This window comes from Pinus tabuliformis, chromosome 2_2, assembly GCF_031772625.1.
Source record: "Pinus tabuliformis cultivar Carrire ecotype Pingquan chromosome 2_2, CPIR1, whole genome shotgun sequence".
NCBI lineage: Eukaryota > Viridiplantae > Streptophyta > Pinopsida > Pinales > Pinaceae > Pinus > Pinus tabuliformis.
The window spans coordinates 115,044,575-115,072,123 of NC_142300.1; the positions used below are offsets into that span (position 1 = coordinate 115,044,575).

At 38.1% G+C, this 27,549-nt stretch overlaps 1 protein-coding gene across 6 annotated transcripts; it reads left to right on the forward strand.

The window, feature by feature from the left end:
* Positions 1–3,713: 3,713 nt before the first annotated feature.
* Positions 3,714–27,331, forward strand: LOC149191628 (uncharacterized). Of its 6 annotated transcripts, none has more exons than XR_016254285.1 (16): positions 3,714–4,560; positions 5,178–5,264; positions 6,214–6,291; positions 6,576–6,719; positions 22,916–22,993; positions 23,161–23,238; positions 23,362–23,391; positions 23,519–23,572; positions 23,704–23,807; positions 23,932–24,010; positions 24,227–24,298; positions 24,633–24,725; positions 24,976–25,215; positions 25,842–25,895; positions 26,202–26,285; positions 26,398–26,550. XR_016254285.1 is itself a non-coding variant. In XM_089404366.1 (15 exons), exons 1-15 carry the CDS (start codon positions 4,459–4,461, stop codon positions 26,812–26,814), a joined length of 1,734 nt encoding a protein of 577 aa, XP_089260492.1. In that variant the 5' UTR covers positions 3,718–4,458; the 3' UTR covers positions 26,815–27,331. The 6 variants fall into 6 exon arrangements, 4 of the variants coding, with proteins under 4 accessions (XP_089260494.1, XP_089260492.1, XP_089260491.1 ...); XR_016254286.1 differs by having other exon boundaries at positions 26,404–26,550; XM_089404366.1 differs by lacking the exon at positions 25,842–25,895 and having other exon boundaries at positions 3,718–4,560; positions 26,404–27,331.
* The last annotated feature ends 218 nt before the right edge of the window (positions 27,332–27,549 follow it).

Here is a 27,549-nt window from a genome sequence, read left to right on the forward strand (position 1 = left end):
TTCTATTCACACGTGTGAAATTCTTGTGATTTTTTGAAGCTACTACAAGGCTGAAATTCGGCCTCCACTGTAGGTTTGAAAATTTCAATGATTTAACCAGATTTCAAATATTTGACCAGTGTGGACTTTTGTTGACTTGAATTTGTTGGAGGAGACTTGGTGGAGGGCTGACTTGGGATCATTGTGACAGTCTTGGTCTTGGCCTTGGGTCTTGGATATCTTAGTTTGATCTGATTCTATAAGAAGGATTGTTTGGGGTTTTCCCCCTTATGGGGCTTTGCCTTGGCTTGGAGCCTAACTTCTTGTGTCCTTTGTCTTTTGCGATCTTCATGTTTTGTACATTTGGTAATTGCTTGATTAGGAGAACATAATATAAGTAATAAGAAGCCAATAAACATTCACAAGTAATTATCAAGTTAAGAGAAATCAATCATTTTCTTCTAGCACTTGGTTTCTCAACATTCCCATGCAACTAGATGATAGGTGCGAAGTTAGAAGGTTGTCAAATGATGTAGATGGAGATCAATGCCAAGTTTTGTCAACTGCATTGAAAAGGGTGATATCCAAGTATTTGGGCATCCAAGGGTATTTACAAAGGTTTCCTCTCAAAGGGCCCAGATGTCGAATGTCCTAGATGATGTAACATGAGAGTGATGGAACTTGGAGAAGATAGAGCAATATGCATCTAGGAATCCAAGCATCTAGATCATAAGTGTGGATGAATTATAGTAAATTCTTGGATGCCGAATGCCAAATGTGGAACCCATGCATTGGAATTTGGAGGCAACATAATGGGATGTATCTAGGTATTTGGGAATTTGGGAAATTTTGTAAGTGCACCCTCTAATGAACTCTTGGATACCAAATGTCGGATGCTAGAGATGTCAATTGTGTTGGGAGTTATGTGGAGTGTACCTGAGTATTCCTAAACCCTACATGTAATAAACACTGATGTGGCACATTAATGAGGCACAAGGGGGAAATTTTGGGTGACATGACATGCTAATGTGTTGCAAAAATGGTAAGTTGACGTGGCAAGATGACATGGTGATATGTGGTCAGAAGGGTTGACATAACAACCAACATGTTGTTTATGTGGCAAGTAATGTGGAATCTAGATGAATCAAAGATACACAGGAACTCAAATATCCAAAGATCTAGCTCAAAGTAAAGAGGGACACTTACATTGTCCTCAGATTCAAATATCTTAGATTTCCTAAATGTATTAGGAGGCTGGAGTTTCTGAATATATCCCGAGGTCCAAAATTTTGTATAATGATAACGTTTATAAAGTCCTGGATCTGGATGCAAGGGGTGGTTGACATGTTGAGTTGTGATGCGACCTTGTATGGTGGTGACAAGTGGGAACGAATGTGATATGCTAACCACATGTTATCTGACATAACATTGTACAAAGGAGACATGAGGAAAGCGACTATCACGTGTCAATGGCACATATGTAGACATGACACTTAGGGTGCAAATTTTTCCTTTGGGCATACTTTTGTGTTCAAAGCTCACATTTTGGTGAATTTTATACCATAGAAAGCTCTCAGTAAGAAAGATATGACAGTAGCCTCAAAAGGAGCTTTAAGGTGGCTTCAAGAAAATGAATTTTTGATAACCCCCATCTCAATAAAGTAACTTTGGAGGTCGAGTCTAGACACCTATTCCCTTAAAAGGGCCTTGAGGGGTTAATGTCATTACACACTCTTGAATATGGTACACTTGATGCTATTTTTCAATAATGTGAGTTGATGTTTTGGGCTAATGGAATTTTATGTGTAGTATATCTTAAAAACAAGAGTTCATGTCATGCTCTTGGGAACGAGACTCTTTGTGAAATGTTGTATGGCCACATTCCTTTAGTGAGGCAGCTCATGGTTTTGGGTTCCACCCGTTATGCCTTAATTCTTAAGGAGAAAAGAATCAAACTTGGTGTAAGGAGTCAAAAGTGCATCTTCTTGGGGCACTCAAATACCACCAAGGGATATCATCTTTACACTGAGGTAAACAAGAAGTTCATTCTTTCCAAACATATGATTTTTCTTGAATCCACCACGAATGACAAAAATGTTGAGTGACAACTTGATCATTTGGATAACTTCACCCATGTAAAGACATATCATGAGTTTGTTGATGAGATTTCACATCTTGAAGGGAAGAATCCCTATCTTAGGTTAATTGTTGGAATCTCCTTTTGAAGTGCCATCTCCCCTTCATGTAGAAGATCCAACTACCTCATCGAAATCGTTGGTTCAATTAGAAGATGTGATTAGGAAGATTGAAAGGTTGAACCTCGATGAGAATTCAACACCATCTCAATCAATGGAGCAGCCTATACCATCTTAGAAAGGCCTCAAGTGGCTCATAAAGATACTTGAAAGATTTTGTCCTAATGATGTTGGAAAGACATGAACCTATAGTTCAACGAAACAAGATGGAGGTGATATAGGTAATTTAGAGTAAAGTGATGTAAATGATAAGGATGTTTCATATGATTGTGAATTGACTTTATACACTAACTTTGAACCAACTTTATTTGAAGAAGATGCTTCTCATGATGAGCAAAAAGTAGCCATGTAGAGGAGTATGATGCTCTTCTTGAGAGTGGGATGTGGCAGGTAGTGGATCCACCATTTGGAACCAAACCAATTAGCTGTAGGTGAGTCTCAACAAGTACAAATTAGATGGCTCACTTGATAAACATAAGGCGAAGCTTGGGTTGAAAGGATGTACATGGAAAGAAGGCATAGACTATGACGACTTTTGCCCCCATAACAAAATGGGCAACCATTCATGCATTGTTGGCTTTGGCAACGTGTAATAAGTGGATGATTCATTATATGGATGTGAAGACATCATTCTTGAATGGAAACTTGAAAGAAAATGTGTACATGCATCAACAAAAAAGATTAACTATAAAAGGTCAAGAATGTAAGGTATACAAACTCATCAAATCTCTATATGACCTAAGAAAACACCTTGCACATGTTATGAATCCCTTAATAACAACATAAATCCCATAATAGTAATGGAAAATAAACTATCCTATGGAATACTGAAAAAAGAAAGAGAAGAAAGGCTACTTCAATGTGATGAATTTGTGCCTAATAAATTGATATAAGTAAGGGATTAATGTTTAGTGAAAAAAATTAGATTCAGTCATTACAATATTCCTGGTATGAATTTAAACATACTTGGAAAAAATATAATAATAATAATATCCATTTTTAAGGTCACAGCCAAGCCAGACACCAAATTGGTGTATGAGACCCCCGATTTGACTGCTAAGTCTACGAAGGCATACATACTCTACCCCCCTCTGGTTTTGAACCTGTGACCTCTTAGGAGGAAACACATGCTCTTAACCATTAGGCCCACTCAAGCTGTATATTAGGCCCACTCAAGCTGTATTTATGAGACCCCCTTGTTTGTGGGACAAGGGACCCACCTCCGCGCAGCGATTTGACTGCTAAGTCTACGAAGGCATACATACTCTACCCCCCTCTGGTTTTTGAACCTGTGACCTCTTAGGAGGAAACACATGCTCTTAACCATTAGACCCACTCAAGCTGTATCACAACCATTTTATCAACCACCCTGAATAATCCCAATATAAAACTAACTAACCCACAGTTATAGCATCTCCATTCATGCCTTGGATGGCATCAATATGGACAGGATGACGAAAATAATAATTAAAAAACAGTATTTTACCAATGGTCCACCGATCGTCGAATCGTCGCCTCGGTTGGTTCTCCAGTGTTGCGCTTGTCGCAAGTCTTATCTTTTTATTGCGCTCCTCTATATTCCATGGTTTATCAATGTCTTGTTTCTACGGGGGTTTGTACCAATTTCTGTGCACTTTGCGCCCACTTTGGCATAGATCAGATTAGTACAGTACAGTACAGTATAAATCTGAAATACTATAATTCGTAAAAATCACAGGTACGCGTTATACACCACACAAGTTCTCGTCAACATGATAGCTTAAACAAAAAATAGTTAAAGAGTTCAATCTGGGCTTTCAAAGACCAGGTCTGAATCAATGTATAGCATGAAAATACCCTGCAATGAGGAAAAGTATTGAACAGTCGAAGTAGAGAATATAGCTTCCGAAACCGATGCGTGGCAAGCAACGTATTTCGAAAATTTTGCTTGAAACCCTTACTGGAGGGTTTATATGCTTCCTGAGCAAAATAGAGCGTATAGATAGATATATTAAAGTTAGGGCGACATCATCTCTTTGTTTTATGTTTTAAACCTTTTTCCATCTTCTTTCCTTATTCCTTCCACTAACGAAGAAGGGACGGAACATAGCGTTCGTTGGGGGGTTGGCCATAAATTTGGTGTAGTTTCGACAGTTGGAGGCCTACAGATAGGTTTACAGTGGGGGGGGGGGGAGAGAGAGATATGGGGTTCAATTAATTTGACAAGAGTGGCATTTCTCAAGTTATGGAAGGAAAACTTTACTTTGCCGTTTTGCATAGACAGGATGATATCAAGGCGTCATGGCTTCCTCGCCCAGCCATTTGCTTCAGCGTTGATAAGGAACTGGTATGCTTAATTCTAATTACAATTTATGTCCGTGAGTTCATTGTGATTTTGATTTGATCAGCAAATGAATGGTTGGCAGGGCAATTCATTCCGCTAACTAGACAAAACGGGGGTTGTTGATTAAAAATCGTGGATGAGAACCCTCCAGTATCCATTATTTTTGGGTCATAAAAGCACTATCCCTTTCTTTTTGGTTTTTGCTTGCAGTCAGTATACATGCTGATTAACCGGAGACATACCTTTTTCAATTAGAAAGGCTTTTCAACGTCTGATATATATATGTCCTCTTCTCCTGGTATCAAAATAAAAAGCTGAAGATAATCAAAGCATCTGATTAAGAATTTTAGGTTTTTTCTAAAATTTTGTTTCCTTGCTTGAAAATTGTGCTATGAGATTTCCTTTTTAGTTGTGGTTGTTGTGTGATGAAATCTCTTGGAGAGACTATTAATTGAAAGTAGTTATTTCGATGTGTTTGTAGGGCAGGGAAATGTAGAAGGAAGCGTTCTTCCTCTTCTTTAGCTTTTTCCCCACAAATTGTGCTGAATTTGAATTTCTGGTATAAATGTTACAATGATTTTTTTTAATTGTTTAAATTAATTATGGAATTGACGAAGCAGGTTTATGAACCCTTCTACGCTGATTTTGGACCTCTTAACCTTGCTTGTACCTATCGGTTCTGCTGGAAGCTTCATGAACTCTTGAAGGTGATTTATGAGCTATTATCTTATTTAGATTATATATTTTATAATAAGTGTTCTAAACTTTTAAGTTTTAACAATTTGCCTCTGGACATTATAATCTGGATTCTGGTTGACAAAGTATTTTAATTCTGCAAGCTGAAATCACTATTATGCTCCTCAGGCCTTGTGCCGTATTTTGTTTCTTATTTACTTGCCTCATAAAACTGATGTGGTATTCTTTCTTTGTCATTTATTGGAACTCTACTTTATTACACTGATTTGTAGCCCTTGCCAGTTTGATTAGACAATTTATTCAATTTCGAGTTTTTTATGTTGCAGAAGCTTCTACTGAAGTGAAACATCAGACTCCTAGTAAAGTAGTTTTGAATTATGGCCACTTTGGGCAGTTGTGAAAGAGATATTGATATAATTTTTTTTTTGTTATTTTTATTTTCTGGTTTGCTGCTGGTGCCTCAACGTAGGTTGGCATCTTCCTTCAGTCGTGCCTTTTTCAACCATTTCATGAAGTCTGTCCTTAAAAGGAACACACAAGTTGATAAATGGATTAGATCCATTGGTTTTTCTATCACTGCTTGGAACTCTACTTAAAATTGGCCCATCTGGGCAATATTTTTTCTCAGTCTATCTCTATCTCAGTAGGATTGCATGCTGATGTACAATAATTAAACTAAAGAGGGCAGTAATCTTGTTATCTTTGTAACTTCTCGCCAATTTGTAACTTCTCATTGTAGTTGGTGAGGAAGTCATTATGTTATCAAGTAATTTATCACAGAACCAAATATTGGAAAAGTGTGCAGATAATCAAAATTATTATTGTTTTGAAATTGTGCATATGAGCAATTTTTTTAAAATATTATTAATTCATTTTTAATGTGAATCACCAATTCCAAATATCTCTTGGACTTTACAATATGTTAATTTGATTGGTTTCTTTTCTTTTCTGAGTGGTCAGGAAGGAGAGGCACATGGACGCTGTGTATGCTTCTACTGCAGTTCAGATCCTAAGAAGAAGGCAAACGCTGCTGTTTTGGTTTGTGATCTTTTTCCTCTTTCATGCTTATCTTTTTTTGTTGGCTTAGTTGGGAGAGCCAACTATGCCATTATTACGCTAAAAATGAATCCTTCTATTGTTATGGCTGAAGATGAAGCTTTCTAGCTCTTTGATATTAATTTCTCATATTGAAATTATCTGTGTTTTCATGATTAAGCAATGTTTTCTTTAAGATATATAGTTTGTGCAGAGTATCACGAATTGGAATCAAACAGGTTCAGTATGATTGTATATCCTAACTACTGTATTCATCTTTCTTGCAGCTTGGAGCTTACTTGGTGCTCTTTGAAGACTGGGATCCTGAAGTTGCTTACACTCCACTGGCACTATTTGAATCATATTTGCCATTTCGGGATCCTACTTGTGGAATTTCAACATATCATCTTTCCGTTCTTGATTGCCTCAGGGTAAAATTCTCTAGAATGCTATTTGCTATTTCCAGGTTTTTTTATTAGATTGATAAGGCAAGTTGTTAAATTTGGCAACTAGGGCCAAACTCCACCTTGGACAGCTCAAATGATGCAGCTGATTTTTTCATTGAATTCCTCTTTCCGAGAAGTGTAGGATTGATCTAAAGATCATCTCATTTTGACATGTACAAATGGAACTATGAATTTCGTTTATGGACAAATTGTCAAGGTCGGCCAATGATCTAATTTAGGCTCAGAAGCTCAAAAATCACGTCTCTTCACCCTCAATGTTGTGTATATATAGAGGAGTCATTTCCCTCATTTGGACACACATCAATCACTTATCTTTCTCTCTCCTCTCCTCATTGGTTTGTATAGCAAGCAGGAGCATCCTTCTTCTCTATGCGTTGACCTGTTTTGACTAAAATTGCAGGCCGAAATTTCAGATCTGTTTTTGGGCTATAATAGGGACGTTGACCAACTTTGACTGAGGGTCAAACTTCATCTTTTGACTGCATTTTTCAGGCAGGAAAATCATTTTTCTGAGGCCGCAGCTCCGGCACAAAAATCGAGGTGTTTGCAGCTGTTTGGCCAATGTTGACTGCAGAAGTTGACTGTGCGTTGACCAAGTTTGACCAGATTTTTCGTGACTATTTTGGGCTGATTTGGTCTATCCTTGAAAGCCAAATTGACTGGGTTTCACTGAACTGATTTTGAGGAAGATTTTTGCTAAGTTGACCAACATTGACTTTTTGGTTAGGGCATCCTGTTCGCTGCAGCTTGATTGGACAGATTTCACTGTAATTGGGCAAGTGAATTTTGTATATTGTACTCTCTTGCTACTGAACTTTTGAAGAATAATAAGAAGACTTGATGAAAGGGTTTCCCCACATTGGGGTTTTTCCCTGGCATCCGCCAAATATTGTGTCCTCTTGTCTTGGCTTGTCTTCTGCTTTTTATTTATGTTCTATCTGCATTTACTGTCATGCTAATGTGATTGCTAATCTGAAAATTGATATTGGGCTAATAAGAACAATTGAAGTAAATTGCTCTTAAGCATATAACATACCATTGTTACCTAAAATTAACATGGTATCAGAGCTGAGGTGAAGACAAATCCCAACCAAGAGTGAAGCTCAATCACTGAGAAGAGCAATCACTGAGATTTGTTGAACAAGGACAAGAGTCAATGGCCTCCGCATCTTTCTTCAAACCTGATGACAAACTCAATGATAATTTTGATTATCATGCATGGAAGATGTCTCTTGATTTGACTTTGGAAGGGCAGGATGTTATGGACTATGTGCAAGGAAAGATTACTGAACCTCCTTCAAATGCACTAGTTGCCGCTAAGACAAAGTACAAGAAAGGTGAAGTCAAAGCTAAGAAGATCATCAGGGATTCTATTAATAAGCATTTGGTTACATACATCTCCAATTTGAACACATCTAAGGAGATGTATGACAGTTTGGTTGGCATGTTCAAAGTTAGCAATGCAAACCAAGTCCTCTTTCTCAAAAACAAGTTGAAGGACATAAAGAAGGGAAAAGGTGAAGATATTCAATCCTACTTCATGAAGATTACCGAGATAAAAATGATCTTTCAATTGGAGAAGTTATCGCTGATAGGGAGCTCACTCTTATTGCCCTTGGAGGTCTCCCTCGTGAATGGCATGTGTTCAACACTACTATCCTCAACAATGACAGGATTCTAGGTTTTGATGAATTGTTGACTAAATGTACTTAAGAAGAAACAAGGATGATGAAGAGAGACATGCCTTCAAATAGGAATGATCCTACTGCATTTTCGCTCATGCTAAAAAGAAAAACAATGTAGTTTCAAAGAAGCAATGTCAAGGAAGACCGAGATTCAAAGATGGAAGGAAGGGAAGATGCTTCATTTGTAACAGGTTTGACCTCTATGATAGGGAGTGTCCGAATAGAAGGGATACACTTCATGATGATGACAACCACAATCACAACAATTTCAGGAGTAAAAACAATCAAAGGAATGATAGATTCAACAACAATGGAAAAAATAATGCTCCTGCTACTCAACATGGAAATGGTCGACCTCCCAAAAGATCAAGAAACTCTAGGTATGATGAATCTAATGTTGTAGATAACAAGCAAAAATAATTTTATCTTATATCTACCCTCTCTACTGCCTCTCCTCCAGATACTTTGGGAAATTGGTCGATTGATAGTGGTGCCTCAAGGCACTTCACTAGGTATAAGGAAGCTCTTTTGAATCTGATAGAAAATGATACAAATTTGGAAATCATTCTTGGAGACAATGCCACCTATTCCGTGAAGGGAGTTGAGAATGTTACTCTTTAATTGAATCAAGGTAACACCATTCATCTACAAGACGTTCTATATGTACCTGATCTAAAGAAGAACCTGGTATTTATTTCAGCGGTGGAGGACAAAGGATTCAAGGTGGCATTCATTGATGGAAAGGTACATGTTTGGAATAGAAATTTCAAAAGAAGCATTTACTCTTGGATTCAGGGTTGATATCCTATATCAAGTTGGAGGAAGCCCATTGGGAGCTATGTCTTATGACACATCTCTTCAATCCGAATTATGGCACCAAAGGTTTGCTCATCTACATTATAAGGCTCTATCTGATGTGAGGAAGATGGTGACAGATATGCCCGAATTTAAAGAAGAACATGAGGGTGTTTGTCAGGGATGTGCCGAAGGAAAACATACAAGGGGAACATTCCCCTCAAGTTATAGCAAGACTATTGACATTTTGCAATTGGTTCATTCTAATCTATCTGGTATGATGCCCGTGACATCTTTGGGAGGATATTTACATTATGCTATCTTAGTGGATGACTTCTCTCGCAAAATTTGGATGTATTTCTTGAAGAAGAAGGAAGAAGTGTTCACATGGTTCCATTCTTTCAAAGCCTTGGTCGAAAATTAAACTGGGAAGAAGATCAAAATATTGAGGATCGATAATGGAATCGAATATGAATCAAATGAGTTCAATGACTATTGTAGAGAAGCTGACATTAAGATGGAGACTACTACTGCATATACTCCTGAGAAAATGGTGTTGCTGAAAGAAAGAATCGTTCTATTATAGAAGCCACTCGTGCCATGCTTCATGATCAAAGCCTTTCGAAGTTCTTGTGGGTGAAAGCTGCCAACACTGTTGTGTACGTTCAAAATAGATGCCCTCATCAAGTGTTGAACTCCAAAACTTTCGAAGAAGTTTTCACCGGTAAGAAACCTGATGTTTCTCACTTTAGAATTTTTGGTAGCCTCGTATATTTTAATGTACCGAAAGAAAAGAGAAGTAAATTGGATGCATCTGGGAAGAAAGGAACATTTGTGGGCTATAGTGAAGCTTCTAAGGCATATAGAATCTATGTGCCTGGTCAAAGAGAAGTGGAGATAAGTCATGACGTCACCTTCGATGAAGATGTTGCCCTTGGAAAGATTAGTAACCTTCCTATTCCAAGGAAGGACAAAGAAGTAGATACAGGAAAGCTGTAGGAATTTACAGGGTAAGTTCCTCAGACAGAACACCAAAGGACACCGCTCACAAACAGATCACAGATCAATACACTAGTATTTTGACGTGGTTAAAACCCTCAAAGAGGGAAACAGTCCACGGCCTGAGCCAACGCAGCCACTTCAGGCCATTTATTAATAAAAGAATGAAAATTTACATATGCTTCTCTCATAGACAGATTATCCTACAAATGACCCTCCATGCTCTTTAAATAGAGATCATGGACCAATCGGGTGTTAGGCCACGGATCAAGTGTCGGTAATATCGAGGAGAGAATGAAGCGTCGGATCACTACATATCGTGACCGTCAGATTGTAAGTTACAAAATGTACATAGTAAAGAAACAAACTTTACCTAACTCTATACCTAACTCTATACTAGACCAAGTTATACTTAACTATTTCCTATGTGTCGGAATATCCTAACATCCCCCCTTAAGAACAACTTGGGATAGGATTGAAGGATTTACAAATATGACACAATAGGAGAAGGAAGGAGGCACTAGAGCCTATCCCCCCTTAGTGACAACTTCCTAAACACCAACCATAAATCGAAGTTTAGTGAACTTCGCCTCTGTGAGAGCCTTTGTGAAGATGTCTGCAACTTGATCATCTGTTGAACAATATTGCACTTCAAGAACATGGTCATGAAAGAGCTTTCTGATGAAGTGCATGTGTAGTTCAATGTGTTTGCTGCGCTGATGTTGGACTGGATCTTTGCATAGTTGAATGACACTTTGATTATCACACCAAAGTGTAGTCGGATGCTGCTGCTGAAAGCCAAACTCTGACAGGATCTGACGAAGCCACAAGGCTTCCTTACTAGCTTCTACGGCACCACGGTACTCTGCTTCTGCTGAAGAAAGAGAAATGGCACCTTGTTTCTTGCAAGCCCATGTAATAGGTCCTGAACCAAGAGTGAACACATAACCTGCAATAGACTTTCGATCATCAGGGTCACCAGCCCAATCGGAATCAGTGAAACCAACCAATAGAGGAGTTGCTTTGGCACTGTAATGAATCCCAAACTGAACTGTACCTCGAACATAACGAAGTATTCTTTTAGCTGCTTTCCAATGACTTTCACGTGGGTTTTGCATAAATCGAGCAACAAGGCCAACATCAAAGGAAAGGTCAGGACGAGTATGGGTTAGATACAAAAGTTTTCCTACAAGTTGACGGTATAAGGTAGCATCAACTTCAGGAGAAGTACAAGTGACTGAAAGTTTGACTCCAGACTGAAAGGGAGAAGGGGTTGGCTTACAGTCTTCCATGTGAAAATGGCGTAGAATATCACAAGCATACTTGGACTGAGAAAGGGAAATACCTTCCTTGGATTGCAAGACTTGAAGACCGAGAAAATAATGTAAGTGTCCTAAGTCTGTCATTTCAAACTTCCTTTTAAGGCTAGACTTCAAATGGTTTATAAGGTTGAGATCACTACCAGTCAGGATAAGATCATCAACATAAAGAACAAGAATGATAAGAGACTTGCCCACTTTCTTGGTGTAAATAGTATTGTCAGAATGACACCTAGAAAAGCCATTTTCTAAAAGAAAGTTATCCACTTTGGCATACCAAGCTCGAGGAGCTTGCTTGAGACCATAAAGGGATTTCTTAAGCCGACATACAACGCTGGAGTCTGTTTGTATAAAGCCAATAGGTTGTTCCATATAAATTTCTTCATGCAATTCCCATGCAAGAAGGCAGATTTAACATCCATCTGATGGACTTCCCATTTGAAAGAGGCAGCAAGGGAAAGAACAAGGCGGATAGAGTTCATTTTGGCAACAGGGGAGAAGGTTTCAGTGTAGTCAATGGCTTCAACTTGGGAAAAACCCTTAGCAACAAGACGAGCTTTATGTTTATCAACTGGAATATGGGCCCATGCTTCACTTCCAAAAACACGAAGGTGACTTACATCTGGTTTGATTGAGCTCCATGCTTCTTCTGGAGTGATATTTTTTAAAACCTTAGTAGGAGTGCGATTTATTATGTAATTTGCACAGTTAATTGCTTTTGCCCAATAATTAAGACTAAGTCCTTTAGATTGAAGCATACAATTAGCCATTTCCTTTAAGGTGTGATTCTTCCTTTCAGCTACACCATTTTGTTGTGGAGTATATGGAACAGTATGTTGCATTTGAATTCCATTCTCAGTGCAAAAGTTGATGAATGTGTTTTTAACATATTCTCCGCCATTATCAGATCTTAGCTTAAGAATTTGATGTCCAGATTGTTTTTCAACAAAGGCCTTAAAGGCCAAGAACATGTTAAATACTTCACTCTTGAGTTTTAAGAAGTATACCCAAGTGCGTCTGGAGAAATCATCAATGAAAGTTAAGAAATACTTGTAGCCAGAGAATGAAGCAACTAGAAGTGGACCACATAAATCACTATGCACGAGCTGTAAAGGGGCTGAGGCGTGCCAAGAGGCACGTTTTTCAAAACTGTCCTGATGATGTTTTCCGAGTACACATTCGGAACAAACCATAGTTTTCAAAACCGTTTTAAAAAACCGGTTACCGGTCTAACCGGTCGGTTAGCAAGGCCACCGGTCTAAACCTGCCAAAAAACCCGGTTGGAAAGGCCCTTTCGCCCATTTTTTGCCCTAACCGGTGAAAAACCGGCCGGTTCCGTCCTAAACCGGCCGGTTTTAGGCATGCCCACCAAAACTTGCAAAAAGTGTATTCCTGATTGTGGTTTAGGGGTTTTGGGGGGAAACTAAGGGTGGCCGGTTTTAGGCATGCCCACCAACCCTAACAATGTTGGCAATTAATGGTAATGTTAAATTCTTAAAGTAAAAGTGACATTTCCTTTAATTTTTATTTTCATCCTTTTACTTAAATTTTTAACATTACCATGAAATGACTCAGGATGTTTGAGAGTGGTTTCGACCTCATTGGATTTCATATGGAGAAACTAGAATTTTAGATTTCACTCAAAATTCAGCAGACTTAATGGTTTTCAGGATTTCATGGTTTGGGGGTAAACAGTAAATGCAATTAGAGCTCCAAATGATGAGCAAAACTCCTGATCTAGATCCCATTGTGTTGGATGATATTGATCCAACATCAAAATGGGTGGAGGAGACTGAAGAACCTGTGTTTGAGGTTGATTTTGATATCGACATGGCTTTAGCAGGGGTTGAAGCAGATTATGTGGTGGCATCAGAACCAGGATCAGTAGCGGCATCAAGGAAAGGCAAAGAACCAATGGAAGGCACTAGTCATGCAGGTCGACAAACTCGTGCTTCCATTAGGTCCACTTCTATTGTCATTGGTGGCATTGATACTGAGGTTGCAGATCAGGCTGAGGCGTCTTCAGACTCTGAACCAGATGATGTCTGTAGCTTCTAATGATGATCCTGTGTCTAGTAGTGGTTATGAACTTGATGATTGATCATGTGTACACTGTAGGCTTGTAGTAGGCCAATGGCCTCATAGCTTACAACATTGTTTTTAGACTTTATAGGCCATTTAGAGCCTCATTTCTTATGTATTTTGCTATTTTGTCGATGATATGTATTGCACTCTGTGCCATTTTGATATATTCACCTTTACATGGTATATAAATGAGCAAACTTTGCATATTTTGTCTCTATTAGCTTGGAATCATGGTTTTACATCTTAAAAATAGTTTTGTTTCATTAAAAATTAATTATTTAATGTATTTTTTAAAAACCGGTTCGTTTAGACCAAACCAGTCCCGGTTAGACCGGTTCCGGTCGGTAAACCGGTTCATTAGGTGGACTGGTCCGGTCACCGGTTCCGGTTTTAAAAACATTGGAACAAACACCATCTCCGCAAGATACCATTGGAAGACGTGTCACCATATTTTCTTTACATAGATTCTGAAGAGAGCGATAGTTTAAGTGACCAAATCGCTCATGCCAAAGTTTGCCCACTTCATCATTATGAGCAACAAATACTGAGGGAAGATTTGATGACCCAAAGTTGTGAAACTTATACAACCTTGTAGAATCATCAACAATGCCAGTAGCTAAAATCTGTCTAGGATCTCTTAGGTCCTTAATTACAACATCATGAGGTGAAAATTCAACGATTTTACCTTCACCTGAATGAGTTATTTGATATACAGATAGAAGGTTGCAGGATAAGGTTGGAACACATAATACATCATTAAATTGACTATTGTCTATATGAACAGTTCCAGTCCCTACAACACTAAGAGATCTATCATCACCAACATACATATTTTTGGTGTTACAATCATTTAAAGAAGAAAACATGGCTTTGTTTTTGGCCATGTGATAAGAAACTCTAGAATCAATGAGCCACTCATGAGAATGAGAACAAGAAGATACATTTAGTGCATAGCCAGACCGAGATGCTTGACAACCACATGCAGAAAGTGACATTCCTGAAGATGAAGTTGAAGTTGAAGAGTGCTCCAAATGGATGTTATGCTTCTTCATTGCTGCTTCCAAGGCTTCCATCTTCTTAAAGCATTTGGATTCTAAGTGGCCATCTCGATTACAAAATTTGCAATGTCTATCAGTCTTCTTCCCTTTGTTTTTATTTGTCTTATCATTTTGTTGAAATGATTTTTCATTTTGAGGCTGAAATTTCTTAGGACCATTGTTTGGTTTAGGACTATTCTTTTTAGGATACAACTTCTTAGGATTCTTTGGATTTGGTTGCTGCTGGGCGGCTAATGCTTTCTTAGAAGAGTTTCCAAGATGAAGAAGACCAAGGTGTAAGAGTTTTTCTTGTTCTCTTATTAAAGAATCACAAAAGGAATCAAAGGAAGGGGACTTGTAGGTTTGTCCTTGAGAAATGAAGGCTTTTCTTGTAGAATGGAAGGTGGAAACAAACACAGAATAGGTTGGTCCCAACTTAGTAAGAATGGAGTAGATAAGGCTACTATCTTCTTTCTTAACCTTAACACCTTCCAAGAGAAGTCTAACTTGGACAAAAAATCTTCAATGCAAGAAAAATTATTGGGGTCCAATGTAAGCAATTCATTTTCAAGTTGATGGGCTTTAAGTTCATTTTTAATTCCAAAGACATTAGTAATCTGTTTCATTGCCTCATCAGGAGTATCAAGTTCTGCAATATGGAATCTAAGATCTGGAGAAATAGACATCCCTATCAATCCACGTGCTTGGTCTTGCCTATTTTCCCATTTAGCTGCCTTGTTTTCATCTTTTGGTTTGGTCTCTTGGCCTGTGGCTATTCTGTAAAGACCTTTACTTCTAAGTAAATTCACAATGTAGGAACACCATTGGAAGTAGTTGGTGCTGTCAAGAATAACTTGGCATGGGCTTTCCATTTAAAAAAAAAAACTGAAGCTATAGATGCTGAAACTAAGTGAACCAATGGAAAGATCTCGAAAAATTAGGCTGTTTAAAAAAAAACGGTTCTGAAAACGGCTTCCGGATGAAGAAGTTATGGCTTTTTGAAAAAAATTTGATGAAGTCGCCGACGAAGTGCGGGAATGTGCGGAAATAAAAAATCCGCCCCCACAAAATGGAGACTTGAACCCAAGACCTCTACTCTCATAAATTAGCTTTGCACCAAGTGAGCTATACAAAAAGTTTGAGAGAGAGGGGGGGGGGTTGATGCTTTGGGTTGCGTGCTTGCCTTGAAAAAACTCTTTTTCCCTACAAAACAAAAAACACAAAACCCAACGCGGAAATACAAAAAAAAACGAACCTTGCGGCTCGAAGTTAGCTTTACCCGGAAACTAAATATTTTTCTCAATGTTTCTGATTTTCCGAGATCACACTAAGGCACAGCGGAAAAGAGCATACGCATGAGAAAAATCCTTCCTTTCTGTTTCTGATTTGCCCAGATCGCACAGAGTCGCAGGGCAAAGAGCATACGCAGAAATGAAAGGTATAGATCCGGTAATAAAAAAGGCTAAATAAACTGAAAACCGAAATAAACAGAGAGAAAATAACTGTAAACTGCAAATAAACACTGTATACCTCCAGATCTTAAAAATGACGCAGCTAGGGCTACCGGAAACCTTTTCGTGTGAAACGAAAGGGGTTCCTCACTGGAATAGATGCTCCCAACACAACAGAGCAGTCCTCTCGGCCCGAAAGCAGTCAAAAACAATAGATCTAGGAAACGGTTGTCGAATGCAGTTCTACCGGCTTCAGATTTGGATCACCAACGGACGCGGCCCTCAAATAGCTCTGATACCATGTAGGAATTTACAGGGTAAGTTCCTCAGACAGAACACCAAAGGACACCGCTCACAAACAGATCACAGATCAATACACCAGTATTTTGACGTGGTTAAAGCCCTCAAAGAGGGAAACAGTCCACGGCCTGAGCCAATGCGGCCACTTCAGGCAATTTATTAATAAAAGAATGAAAATTTACATATGCTTCTCTCATAGACGGATTACCCTACAAATGACCCTCCATGCTTTTTAAATAGAGATCATGGACCAATCGGGTGTTAGGCCACGGATCAAGTGTCGGTAATACCGAGGAGAGAATGAACCGTCGGATCACTACATATCGTGACCGTCGGATTGTAAGTTACAAAATGTACATAGTAAAGAAACACACTTTACCTAACTCTATACTAGACCAAGTTATACTTAACTATTTCCTATGTGTCGGAATATCCTAACAAAAGCAGGGCGAACCACAAGATGAACCGATGCTCAAAGTTGAAGGACCAATGGATCCCATTGATCCACCTCCTCATGAGCCCTCCTCCTAAAAAAGGAGACCCTCATGGCTGAGGGAAACTCTCGAAGATGCTGAGAGACATATTGCACCAAGAGGGACTTTTCGTGAAAGTAAGAAGCCGAATAGGTACCGAGGGTGCTTAACTACCATGGGCACCATTGTTCAAACTGAGCTTTGCACATTCGAAGAAGTTGTGAAGCACCAAGTTTGGAAGGATGCTATGAACGAAAAGTATGAGTCGATTATGAAGAATTATGTCTGGGATGTGGTCCCTAGACTCAAGGACAAATCTGTTGTCACCTCAAAATGGCTCTACAAGATCAAGCATGGAGCTGATGGAAGTGCTGAAAATTTCAAGGCCAAGTTTGTTGCTCGAGGTTTCTCTCAAAAGGTGTGGACCACGATGAGATATTTGCACCAGTTGCCTGATATACCACCATCTGTTCGATTATAGCCCTTGCTGCCTCACAAGGAGGGAACCTATGCCAGATGGATGTCAAAACTGCCTTCTTGCATGGTTCAATTAAGGAGAAAGTCTATGTAGAACAACCCAAGGGGTTCGAAGTTCAAGATCGTCAGACACATGTATGCAGGTTGAAGAAAGCTCTCTATGGGTTGAAGCAAGCTCCCTGAGTTTGGTTTGAGAGGATCGACAACTATCTAATGAAGTTGGGTTTTACAAGAAGTGAAGCTAATCCAAACCTTTACTTTAAGGTTGAGAATGACAAACCTTTCATCTTGGTACTTTATGTGGACGTTAATTCCAAATTTAACCAGAGGACTAGAGCTGGTCTACCTAGTTGTTGGGACCAGTAATGAAATCTACTTTCTTAGAAAGTATATGGAAAGGAACTATTGGTTGTTAAAAGAAAAGTAGATACAACACATGAAAAGACTGCAATTCTAAAGGGAAGAACTGTAGTGAATTATTTGTAGAGGGACTTCCAACTTCTTTGGTTGATGAAGACACTATTTGTTGCAAAACCTAATTATACAAAGCTTTCAAATTTGAAAGTTGCATTCCAGAAAATGATCCAATGTAATCTTCCAGATGAAGTACTTTGGAAGAAGTGTGAAAGGTTAATTACTCCTATTGAAGTTGAAGTTCAAATGGAGAAACCAAGGACCAATCTTCAAAGTTAACGTTCCACTAGTCATATGACTTCTCAAAAATGAGAAAATATCGTTTTATAACGCTGTAAAGGAATTTTTAGCTATGAATATTTAAGTAGTTATAGAAATTGTTGGGTATGTGTTATATTCTTTCCACGACTGGCCCTGAAATAAATTTTATGGGTGGTTTTTGCATGGTTTTCGTGCATGGTTTTGGGCATGATGGTTTTCTTCCCATGGTATTTTGTAGATCCGGCCAAGGGAACTACGATTATGTTCTAATCCAGAGTTAGTGGATTAGGGTTTGTGAATGCTTCGACATGTATATATATGTATTGTTACATTGAAAGGAATATAATGAAAAATCAATCTGGTAGTCTTGGTTTTGGTATCCAAGGGAAAATCTTTGTGTATGTTTGTTTTATGTTCTCGCCATTATTTTTTTGTTTTAAGAATTCATTTGAAGGTAATTTCCATACAAGGTTAAAACCTACATTTGTTATCATTGAAGTTTCGGCTTCAAGGGGATGCTTTTATTGTTGAGGGGTTTTGCTCGGGTCTGTGGTAGACCATGTTCAGTGGGAGATCTATGGGATCGATTCTTGTGATGAAAGGCGATGGAATGCAGTGGAAAGATAAAGATCGAGAAATTTAATGGTCAGAGTTTTGAGTTGTGGAAGCTCAGTATGTAGGATCTGTAAGTGGAATGAAATCAGTGGATTGTTGTAGATCTAGGCACGACACCCATAGGAATGTCAGTGGAAGACTGGGGGAAGTTAGATCGAAAGGTGAAGAGTACAATACAATTGTGTTTCTCAGTTTCAGTATTATTGAATGTATCGGTGGAAGATACGGAAAATGCTTTGCGGGAAAAGTTAGGGACTTTGTACTAATCTAAGTCTTTGGTGAACAAAATTGTTCATGCGCAAAAAAAATATATAATTTGAGGATGAAGGACGAAGACTCGATTACAGAGCATCTGAACGCCTTTAATACTGTGGTAGTCTAGTTGTTATATTTTGATATAAAAATTTAAAATGAAGATAAATGCATCAATTTGTTGTGTTCTCTACCGGATTCATTGGATAGTTTGGTTGTTGCTATAGGTAGCAATACAACTACTTTGAAGTTTGAAGAAATAGTCTCATCCTTGTTGTCAGAGGAGATGAGATAGAAAAATATGGAGAGCTATAATGGAGATGCCTTGTTTGTGAGAGGATGGTCCCAAAAAAGAAATATAAATAGGTCCTCAATTGAGAGACCTAAATCCATAGGGAGATATAAATATCCAAGAAAACCTGTGAAGGTATGTTGGAAATGCAGAAAAGAAGGGCACTAAATAAATGATTGTAAATCTGAAACCCCTGAGAAAGGAAACAAATCTGAAGATGCTCCTTTTGCAAAGGTCAAAACCACCTTAGATGAAGGTGGGGATGTGTACTTGGCTTCTTTTTTAAGTACACATGTAGATCATGAGGCATGGTTGATTGACTTAGGTGCATTCTTTCACTTCATTCTCCATAGGGAGTGGTTTTGTGAGTACGATAAATATGATGGTGGTGATGTCTTCCTAGGGGATTACAGGAAGGATTAAATCATTGAATGGGGAAAATTCAAGTTGAAAATTGAAATTGCAAGGTGAAAAGATTATAACACATCCTGGTGTTCTGCATATTCCTGCATTGTCCAGAAATCTAATTTATGTAAGCAAGATAGATGATGTAGGTGTAAAAATAGTGTTCAATAAAGATACCTAGAAGATGTTTCAGGGAGCACTGGTATTGGTGTGGGGAGTTGAGATTGGAACTTTGTACAAGCTTATGGGTAGCATTATTATAGATAGATGGGTGCAATAGTTCTGTGATTCTTGAAAGTGGAGAAGAAAATCTAGTGGTCTCTGGAGAATCTTTCTTACAGGTGCAGACCCTCTTATTCATCAATGTGAGAGGGAGTTGGCTTCTAAGTTTGAAATGAAGGACCTAGGACTGATGCATTATTTTCTAGGGTTGGAGGTCAGGCAAAAGCCAGGTGAGATTTTCCTTTCTCAAGGAAAATACATGGTGAAGCTACTTGAAAGATTTGGGATGGTGGACTGCAAATCCGTGACTACTTCGATGGAACTTAACTTCAAGAAGTTATGCCTTCGTGACTACTTCGATGGAACTTAACTTCAAGAAGTTGTGTGAAAGTGGTGCTGGGCTCGATTTGGGAAATTCTTTTGAGTATCGTCAACTCGTGGGGGCCCTGATGTTCTTGGTGAACTCTCGTCCAGACATATGTTTTGCAGTTAATACATCGAGTCAGTTTATGGTCGAGTCTCATCACATACATTGGATTGCTGCCAAGAATCTCTTGAGATATCTCCGGGGCACAATCACCTATGGACTGAGATACACTGCTGGGAATGTGAGGCTCCATGGTTATTCTAATGCTGATTGGGCTGGTAGTGTGGTGGATCGTAAAAGCACATCGGGATGTTGTTTCTCTCTAGGTTCTACTTCGATATCCTGGATGAGCAGGAAGCAGAAGTTGGTTGCTTTGAGCACCACTGAAGCTGAATATATTTGCTGCTAGTATGGCATCTTGTGAAGCTATTTGGTTGAGGAAGCTCTTTAGTGAGCTCTTTGGACATGTGTTGGATACCATCGTGATCTTCTACGACAACCAAAGTGGGATTTGTCTTTCTGAGGATCCCGTGTTTCATGACCGCTCCAAGCATATTGATACAAGGTACCACTTTATTCGGGATATTGTACAATGGGGAGCAATAAGGCTCCATCACATTGGGATTGATGATCAAGTCGCAGATATTCTTATGAAGCCCCCGGGGAAGGTCAAATTCTTAACCTTCCGTGAACAGCTTGGAGTCGTGGAGAGACCCTCTTATGAGGGTCCCGTTTGAGTTAGATATTGAGCTTTGGGAGTTCCGGGGGGTTTGGGGTATTTCTTGGAGCGATGAGCGACCATAGTGTGAGTGGTTCAGCTTCTCCTAGTGGTGCACGATGTACAGAGTGAGTGGTTCACCTTCTCTTGTAATACCCCATGATGGTTGAGATATGCGTAGGATGAGTGGCTCACCTTCTCCTATGGCATATGAACAAGATGAGTGGTTCACCTTCTCTTGTTGATACATCCTACCCATGCAGTCCGAGACTCATGTGAAGTACCTCTCATCTGGCCAATGAGTAGGGAAATGAGGATACGGACCATAGACTATAGTACTACCGATGGACGCATCGTGTACTACCATACTCCCTATGCCAGGATGTTTGATGTTGATTTGGGATCAATGGAGATTGACTTTGGGTCATTGGAGAGTGGTATGATACACTCTCGATTATTGGAGACTGATTTCAGGTCAGTGAAGAATGGTATGACACATTCTCAATCATTTCTTCTTCATTATTTCTTCATGGTTCAGCAGAGCAAAGTATAACAAGGATGTTAGAGATGGCACAAATTGTCAGATGATTTGAAAGGTGGAGTTCTTCCTAGTTGAAAGGGAGTGTTAAATTTTTCAACTAGGGTCAAACTCCACCTTGGACAGTTCATATGATGCAACTGATTTTTTATTGGATTCCTCTTTCCGAGGGGTGTAGGATTGATCTAAGGATCATCTCATTTTGACATGTACAAATGGAATTATGAATTTATTTCATTTATGGACAAATTGTCAAGGTTAGGCCAGCAATCTAATGTAGGCTCAAAAGCCCAAAAGTTACGTATCTTCACCCTCAACGTTGTGTATATATATAGGAGTCATTTTCCTCATTTGGACACACATCAATCACTCATCTTTCTCTCTCCTCTCATTGGTTCGTACAACAAGCAGGAGCATCCTTCTTGTCTATGCATGGACCTGTTTTGACTAAAATTGCAGGACGGAATTTCAGATCTGTTTTTGGGCTATTATAGGGACTTAGACCAAGGGTCAAACTTCATCTTTTGACTGCGTTTTTCAGGCAGGAAATTCGTTTTTCTTAGGCCGCAGCTTATGGCACAAAAATCGAGGTGTTTGCAGCTGTTTGACCAGCATTGACTGCAGAGCTGTTGACCGCTGAAGTTGACTGTGTGTTGACCAAGTTTGACCAGATTTTTCGCGACTGTTTTGGGCTGATTTGGTCTATTCTTGAAAGCTGAATTGACTGGGTTTGATCGAACTGATTTGGAGGAAGATTTCTGCTAAGTTGACCAGCGTTGACTTTCTTGTTAGGGCATCCTATTGACTGCAGTTTGACTGGACAGATTTGACTGTAATTGGGCAAGTGAATTTTGTATATTGTACTCTCTCTTTGCTGAACTTTTGAAGAATAATAAGAAGACTTGACCAAAGGATTTCCCCACATTGGGGTTTTTCCCTGATATCCACCAAATATTGTGTCCTCTTGTCTTGGCTTGTCTTCTGCTTTTTATTTATGTTCTATTTGCATTTACTGTCATGTTAATGTGATTGCTAATCTGGCAATTGATATTGGGCTAATAATAAGAAAAATTGAAGTAAATTGCTCTTAAGCATAGAACATACCGTTGTTACCTAAAATTAACACAAGTTCATACTGTAGTAACAGGTGCATACTGTGTAGAATAGGTTGCTTTACGTTAAAATAGAGTTATATTGCTTCTGCCTTCAATGCTTGGCGTGATGAAAATAATGTACATTTTTTTATAACTGTAACTGTATATATTTGCTGTCCTGACTTTTATCATTTTCTTTTGGTAGTAATGCTTGTGTTGCTGCCCTCTTTTACTTCTCTGTTGGTTCCTCTTTACTTTCATGTTACCTTTGTAGTAGTGTCTCTGTATTCCCTTTGATTTCTGTTATTCCTTCTGCACCTTATCTAAAAAGAGTGGCCTAACATTTTTTACTGTGTTTTAGGCTTTAGCAAAAGGCAAAAGGATTGGATGGATTGATTTCAATGACTTCAATGTCATGGAATATGAGTATTTTGAGAAGGTATACTTTTTTTCTTATATTTTGTACAAAGAGTTTTTGAAACATCTAATGACAGTTCCTGATTAGTCTATCCATTGTACATATTGTTTGTCAGTGCTCATTTTTGGTTGATATCTGTCATTCAGATATCAGATTTCCCAACAAATGACATATATGTTGATTTTTAGGTTGAAAATGGTGATTTAAACTGGATAGTTCCCAATAAATTTGTGGCCTTTAGTGGTCCTCGAGCAAGGTGTATGGAGGTACATGTCACCATTTGATTATTCTGTTATTCTACTTTTTAACATGTGGTTGAATTGTCTTTCTAGCTATACCATTAATAATGATACTGTCTGATTTCAATAAAGGTGAATATTGCATGTCAGGTCTCACTCTTGCTATTAATGTGGAACCAAGTAATGTAGACTCGTATCATTTCTTGGTTTGTTATTCCTGTTTGCAACATGTTTGAATGGGACATTGTTAAACTGTACTTCACCTATCTGTTGCTCTTGTTGAAGTGCCTTTTGTTTATCTTTGTAGATGTCTGGAAGTCGCACACTGATGCCAAAAGACTATGTTGACTATTTTAAACAGGTTTAACTCTTATAAACTTGTGATCTGAGCTTATTTGATTTTAGCATGAGCATGTGCTAGTGAATAGCCCTGTCTTATGTTTCGTTCTTTATGTATAATATAGCACGATCTCTTATTTGTGGTTGTTACAGACAGGTGTTACTACCGTGATCAGACTTAATAAAAGAATGTATGATAAACGTGGTTTCACAGATCATGGCCTTTTATTCTACGATCTCTACTTCCCAGATGGCAGGTTTGCACTATGAGTGTATGTTATAAAACAATCTCAATTGATATATTTTTCCAGTAATTTCCTGTTTAATGAGTTTTAACTTCTAATGCATTTTTTCGTTTGCCTCTTAATTTTATCTTGTCAGCTGCCCACCTGAGTGGATTGTCCAGCAATTTTTGAAAATTGCAGAAGGAAGTCCTGGATCAGTGGCTGTCCATTGTAAGGTGAGTGACTTGCTCCATTATCATCCTTCAATGAAGTTTTAGTGGACAGTTAATATGTCATATTTTCCCTAGTCTATCCTGTTTCAGTTGTTATCTAAGACAATAGATGTAATGGTGTACTTATGTTTCAAGTTTCAACTTTTGTATTTATTGACCTTTTGCAATTATCGAGTAGTAAACTATTTATTGACTGATTCGTCTTGTTGGAGGTGGCAGGCAGGATTGGGCCGAACTGGGGTGTTGATTGGTTGTTATATTATGAAACATTACCGCTTCACTGCCAATGAGGTTAGTTATTTCCTTCTACTATTTTAAGTTAAATTATTGAATTAAACATAGAAACATAACAGTGCAGTTGCTAATGGGATCTTAGATATCCCGTTTCAAACAGGATTCAGGATCCTTTGCATGTTTTCTCTGTCAAACTAGACTTCAGTTTTAAATTGGAATCAAACAACCCTTCCTCAAATTGAATTGATTTTATTTATCCTTTTGGCTATCTAGATTCTAAATTAGCATTGGTATTTGTTTATGATGCAATAATTGCTTATAAATTAGTGTGCTGCACGGGATATAGAAGCAGGCTTTCAAATGGTATTTTGTATTCTGAACAATGAAACAGGTTTTAGGATATTTACGAGTAGTTAGACCTGGAAGTGTTATTGGTCCACAACAACATTTTTTGCGAGATATGCAGTCATGCATGTGGAAGGCTGTAAGTATTAACAAACTTCTAATTAATTCAAAACTGCAATGCGTAGTTTCAAAATCCAGAGTTAGTTTGTATGTATAAACTATATTTGTGTACGACGTGCAGTCACTCATGTGGAAGGTTGTAAGCATTGACAAACATTTGATTAATTCATGACTGCAAAGCATACTTCAAAATCCAGAGTTAGTTTCTATGTATTTAGTGATTCTAATTTTGTTTATTTTTTTTGTTTTTTAATACTTGGTTCCGTTAGGGTGAATTGATGAGGCACCAAAAATCTGATACCAACAGAAATACCAGGGAGGATATGCTGCCTGCAGCTCGTGACTCTGTTTTGGCATCAAGTGATCTTGCTCTTGAATCAACAATGGATGCTCTATATACAGGGACAAAAACCTATGAGCACAGGAAAGGAAATTCTCCTGGATTGAAAAAGTATTCAGCAAATCCTGTTGTCAGAAAGACAGGTTTTTCAGGCATAAATGAATCAACTGTAAGTAAAAGTAAATTTGAAATTTTATTCAATGTTTGTCCATACCCAAGCTTTGGTGACACCTTTTTCCAGCACATTGAGATGGCCTTAATCTTTTAGAAAGTTTTTTTGCCATAATTCCAAAACTTATGGACTGATGGTAGGGCTGTTTACAGATACTTTAATTCTTTGTAGGATGAATCTTTCTTATTTTGTTGCAAGGATATGATACTTTGCCATGGCTGAATCATATATCTCTGCTTAATAAGGTTTCCAGAATGGTTTGGGCAACATGGACTATGGATTGCTTCACATTTTCTTCACATGCTTTAAACTATTAATCGCCCATGATTTGGCTCTGGAAATCTGACTTTAACTTCTTAATGCCCTTGAAAAGTTACTATACAATGAATCAACTGTTGCTCTAATAATCTGTAGAGACTATTAGCTTTTAGAGAATTCCATATAAAATATATGATATATGAAGACTTCACATGTATTGTTTTCCATTTCTTTCTGTGATTTGATATATTCTATACCTTTTTCGAGTTAAAGTACATAATTTTAAATTGATCCCACCATCATTGGTGCTTCTCTCTATAGAGAAACAAAATGTTGCTATTGATATATTATGAATGTGACTTCAGTTGACAGTCTTTGCATGGTAGCTTCTGGCTTTAGGGTGCTGAATTTCAGTCAGAGTAACTTCATGCATTATGAAAGTCTTTGATTTGATGTGATTTAAGACACTAAACCATTTATGTCAAAATTCCTTTTAAAAGCCTTCTTCAAGAATTCCCTTCTCCTGCTCCATTACCAGGGATTTGATTAAGTTGAGATGTCTGCTTTACTTCCATTCAATATTCAGTTATAACGAGAGCTGCTAAAGCTTCAAAATTTTCTCAAAAAATAAAGCAGTTTGTATTACAACTTCAAATGATTCATATTCAAGAAAGTTATGAACTGTTTATTCTCTGCACTGACCTGAAATTTGCCATTTACAACAGAAAGTGAAGTCCAGCATGTCAAAGAACATTGGGACAAGCAATTCTGCTCTCCACATGAAAGAAAGGCGAAACCTAGAAAACAAGGTGCACCTATTCAGAATGTCTCCTTGCAGAGAAAGAGACGGGGAGCATTTTTGTAGTGGACTTTCACTTTTTGATTTCTTTTGTGCTAACTTCACATATGTTATCTTCCTAGGTGAAGCTGACAAATGATAGTAGACCTTTTGGAGCAAACATCTCACCTTTGAACCCACTAACAAAAAGGTCAACTTCAACAAGAAGCTCAAATATGCCAAGTGTTTCTGAGTGCAATGCATCAATGCGTATAGATTCCTGCTCCACAGGCACATGCAGAAAGCCATGCCTATTTAAGGAAAATCCTTGCCCTTACAATTGGCAGCCTCACTTATCTTTATGCTTGAACAATCCTTGTAATCAAGGAATATTGAGGAATGCAACTGTTGATTGCAAGGTCCTCTCTGCAGATGTTTGTACACAAAGAATTATCAATGCTGCTGGACAACCGAGAAAAGTTATGTTTCCCTTCTCTCAAGCTACTCAACATGTGATTCACAATTCCTCTGGATGCATAAGATCTGGTTCAACTTCCTGAGTCCATCAAAACAAGGTAGGATGAAGACTTGTGATACAGATATTGGGAGTTGGCAGAGCTTGGCTCAAACTGTTGATCAACAAATTGCAGGGAACCTTCCAGGGCACAGGGAGAATGTGGGTGTCTAATAAGCACCAGGGCCAAGTTTGAACTCTGAACTTCACCAGGTCAAAATAAGGCGTTATTCTTTTCAAAATGAGCTGGATACAGATTTGGTTATTTTTATACAAATGACAAAAAGAGAGAGAACTATAAATCCTATGTATTTGTATAGGGTGCCATATTCATTTTTTGATTTGGACCCTTTCAGAGAACAGCTGCAAGAAATCAAATGGTGTCAATTATTTCTTGGAAGCGATCGAATTAATTGTTACTAACAAATGTTTTTTACTGTATTTTGTAAAAAATGTTTTTGCAATTGATATTGCATATACTGTTATCCTGTTGAAGTTTAAATTACGGTGCTACTGACTGTATTTAGTGTAGTATCTCTTTTCTTTATATTCTTTCAGTTCAATGTTAAGCCTTTCATTGTTTTTATTCTACTGCATTTAGATGAGAACTTAATAAAAAGTTAAAAACACACCATGTAAAAAAAATATTAGGTAGTTTTTAAAAAGATAATGTTTCAGTGTTTAAACGCAGTGGCTTATTTTTTCTATATAGGGAATCACAATTAAAAAATGGATTATTTTTGTGCCTTGTTGACAAATTGAAGTGAGTCCAACCAAATAA